Source organism: Cebus imitator, unplaced genomic scaffold (genome assembly GCF_001604975.1).
Source record: "Cebus imitator isolate Cc_AM_T3 unplaced genomic scaffold, Cebus_imitator-1.0 Scaffold88, whole genome shotgun sequence".
In the NCBI taxonomy this organism is placed as follows: Eukaryota; Metazoa; Chordata; class Mammalia; order Primates; family Cebidae; genus Cebus; species Cebus imitator.
Genome location: NW_016107403.1, coordinates 6,227,984 through 6,230,874, shown reverse-complemented (window position 1 = coordinate 6,230,874; position 2,891 = coordinate 6,227,984). Strand labels below are relative to the sequence as shown.

Genomic DNA, 2,891 nt, shown 5'->3' with positions numbered 1-2,891 from the left:
ACTCCATATCAAAAAAAAAAAAAAAAAGAGATAATATAGCCTACAAAGTGTGAACCAAAAAGTGACTGAAGCAGGTATCAATTGGTGGAAGTTTATTAGCCAAGGTTGAGGATTTACCTGAGAAAAAAACGCAGGTAGCAGGAGCATCAGCCACCTGTGCTTTGTCCAAAGTGGGTTTTGGGAACTTCCTTATTTAAAGAAGAAAGAACAGCAGGGAGGAAAAATAGGTGGGGGGAGGATAGGCAGTGAGGCAGATGGTTATTATATTCCTGTGAGGCTCTGATTAGCTTCAGTTAATGTTTTTTTTTTTTTTTTTTTTTTGAGACAGGGTCTCACTTTGTCACCCAGGCTGGAGTGCAGTTGTGCAGTCTCGGCTCACTGCAGTGTTGACCTCCCAGGTTCAAGGGATCCTCCCACCTCAGCCCCCTGAGTAGCTGGAACTATAGCTCCACGCCACCACGCCCAGCTAATTTTTGTATTTTTTTTTTTTTGTAGAGTTGGGGTTCACCATGTTGGCCAGGCTGGGCTGGAATTCGTGAGTTCATGCAGTCCACCCACCTCAGCCTCCCAAAGTGCTTGGTTTACAGGCTGAGCCATCTCAACCTGCCTAGCCTCAGTAAATCTACATTTTACTTGTGAAAGCGGGGAATACAGGAAAAAGCCAGTCATACATTGGCCTCATGGTAGAGAGAGGGATGATTTCTCACCTGTGAACATAAGCTGGTAATTGGCATTGTCAGGGTGAGATTCAACTGAACTTGGTTTTAGGGCTGGTTCTTAGCAGGGGATATGTATGCTGAAAGATTCATTGTGAGCAATTTGTGAGAGGGGGCCATTTAGGAAGATTTTTGGCCTTCTGTCATTGTGGGAACCTGGCTGAAAAGGAGGCAATGACAAACAGTTGTGAAATTACAGCCATCTGGGAACAAAAGGGAGGCGATATTGTATGACTCAGTTCCCAAACTTCACTTTTTCTTTGGCATAGTGTGTTTGGGGTCTCAAGATTCTGTTTTCTTTCATAAAGTCAAAAATATTAGCTATCTGTTCTTTACCGAAAAAGCCTGCCAATCCTTGTTCTTAAAGAATTAGAAACTCAGCTGGTCACAGTGACTGATGCCTGTAATCAGTCAGCCTTTGGGAGGTCAAGGTGGGCCGATCACCTGAGGTCAGGAGTTTGAGACCAGCCCGGCCAACATGGCAAAACCCGTCTCTACTAAAAATACAAAAAATGAGCCAGGCATAGTGGCGGGCACCTGTAATCCCAGCTACTTGGGAGGCTGAGGAGGAGAATCGTTTGAACCCTGGAGGCAAAGGTTGCGTTGAGCTGAGATCACAGCACTGCACTCCAGCCTGTGCAACAAGAGCAAAACTCTGTCTCAAAAAAAAAAAAAATTAGAGACTCATTCGGACAAGTTATGTTAAAAGTATTTTGCAACTGGGCATAGTGGCTCACACCTGTAATCCTAGCACTTTGGGAGGCTGAGGTGGGCGGATCAGGAGTTCCTGAGGAGGTCGGGAGTTCCAACCAGCCTAGCGAACATGGAGAAACCCAGTCTCTACTAAAAATACAAAATTAGCCAGGAGTGATGGCACATGCCTGTAATCCCAGCTACTTGGGAGGCTGAGGCAGGAGAATCGCTTGAACCCAGAAGGCAGAGGTTGCAGTGAGTCAGGATTGCGCCATTACACTGTAGCCTGGGCAACAAGAGCGAAACTCCATCTCAAAAAAAAAAAGTATTTTGTATCACATATCATTGTACACCCTCTAACATCATCAACATTACTGTATTATATGTTTATCACTGTTCTTGAAAGATTGATATGGAAGTTGTCTTGAATGTAGTATCTTTGCTATTTTTAAACGTCATGAAATATGTGGATTGTGTATTTTATCAAAAATTCATTTCATTTCATATTTTTGTTATTACACTTATTTTTGGAAAAGTTTTCATTTTTGAATTCTATTTTTATTTTTAGATGACCTCTTGGTACTTCATCTCTCTGACCTGATTCGCATGGCATTCATGGCTGCAACTGATCATAGCAACCAGCTGCGAATGGCTGGGCTCCAGGCACTTGAAGATATTATCAAGAAATTTGCGTCTGTACCTGAGCCAGAATTTCCAGGCCATGTGATACTGGAGCAGTATCAAGCTAATGTGAGATTTTCTATTTATTTAAAAACTTAAAATTGACCTTTTGAAAGACCATTAAAGAAGTGCAGCCTTCCTAGAGGTCTGCGTTTGGAAATACAGTCTGTTTATTCCTATAGAATTCATGTCTTTTCTCCACTGTCTGTTACCTAGTTTTAGTTACCCCACAAATGAAGAAGTATCAAACTGTTGTCACTATTTTTAAGTTGTGATAGCATATTAGTGATAAAACTAGAATAGAAATTCCAGCTCAGCTTTCCAGTCTTGTGTTTAGATATTTAGCCCTGCCCTCTAAGAGATAAAAGGAACATTAAAAAGAGTGCTGTGGATTTGCTGCCATTATTTTTATATGCCAAACCTTCATAAGCATTTTTAGTAGATAGCAATTTCCCCTTGTATAATGAAGGATAAATTACTCTTAATAACAGCAGTTAAAAGTATTACTGAAAGAATTAGATACTTTCAAAGATTTTTTTTATTTCATTCAAAAGAGGGATCTACTTGTCAAACCTGAGATTTATACCTGTACTTATGTTCTTCAGATGAGGCACAGTAAACTAATCCTAGCCATGGGGGCTATATGAAGGATAAAAAAAATTTGTTAACAAGGGAATAACAGATTTTTTTTTACACTGTGATTATGGCAAAATCTCCACTCCAGTACATCATGCCTCATCTAAAAGTTGTATTCAAATATAAAAATTTTAAATGTGAATATAATCCATAATATAATCCATT

At 40.2% G+C, this 2,891-nt stretch overlaps 1 protein-coding gene across 5 annotated transcripts in view; it reads left to right on the top strand.

The window, feature by feature from the left end:
• The window catches only part of HEATR5B (HEAT repeat containing 5B), a 104,216-nt gene that overhangs the window by 64,765 nt on the left and 36,560 nt on the right, over nt 1–2,891 (top strand). For all 5 annotated transcript variants that reach the window (XM_017534891.2, XM_017534890.2, XM_017534889.2 and 2 more), the window contains exon 25: nt 1,978–2,159. In XM_017534891.2, the coding sequence (XP_017390380.1) occupies nt 1,978–2,159 (182 nt within the window). The remainder of the gene's footprint in view (nt 1–1,977; nt 2,160–2,891) is intronic.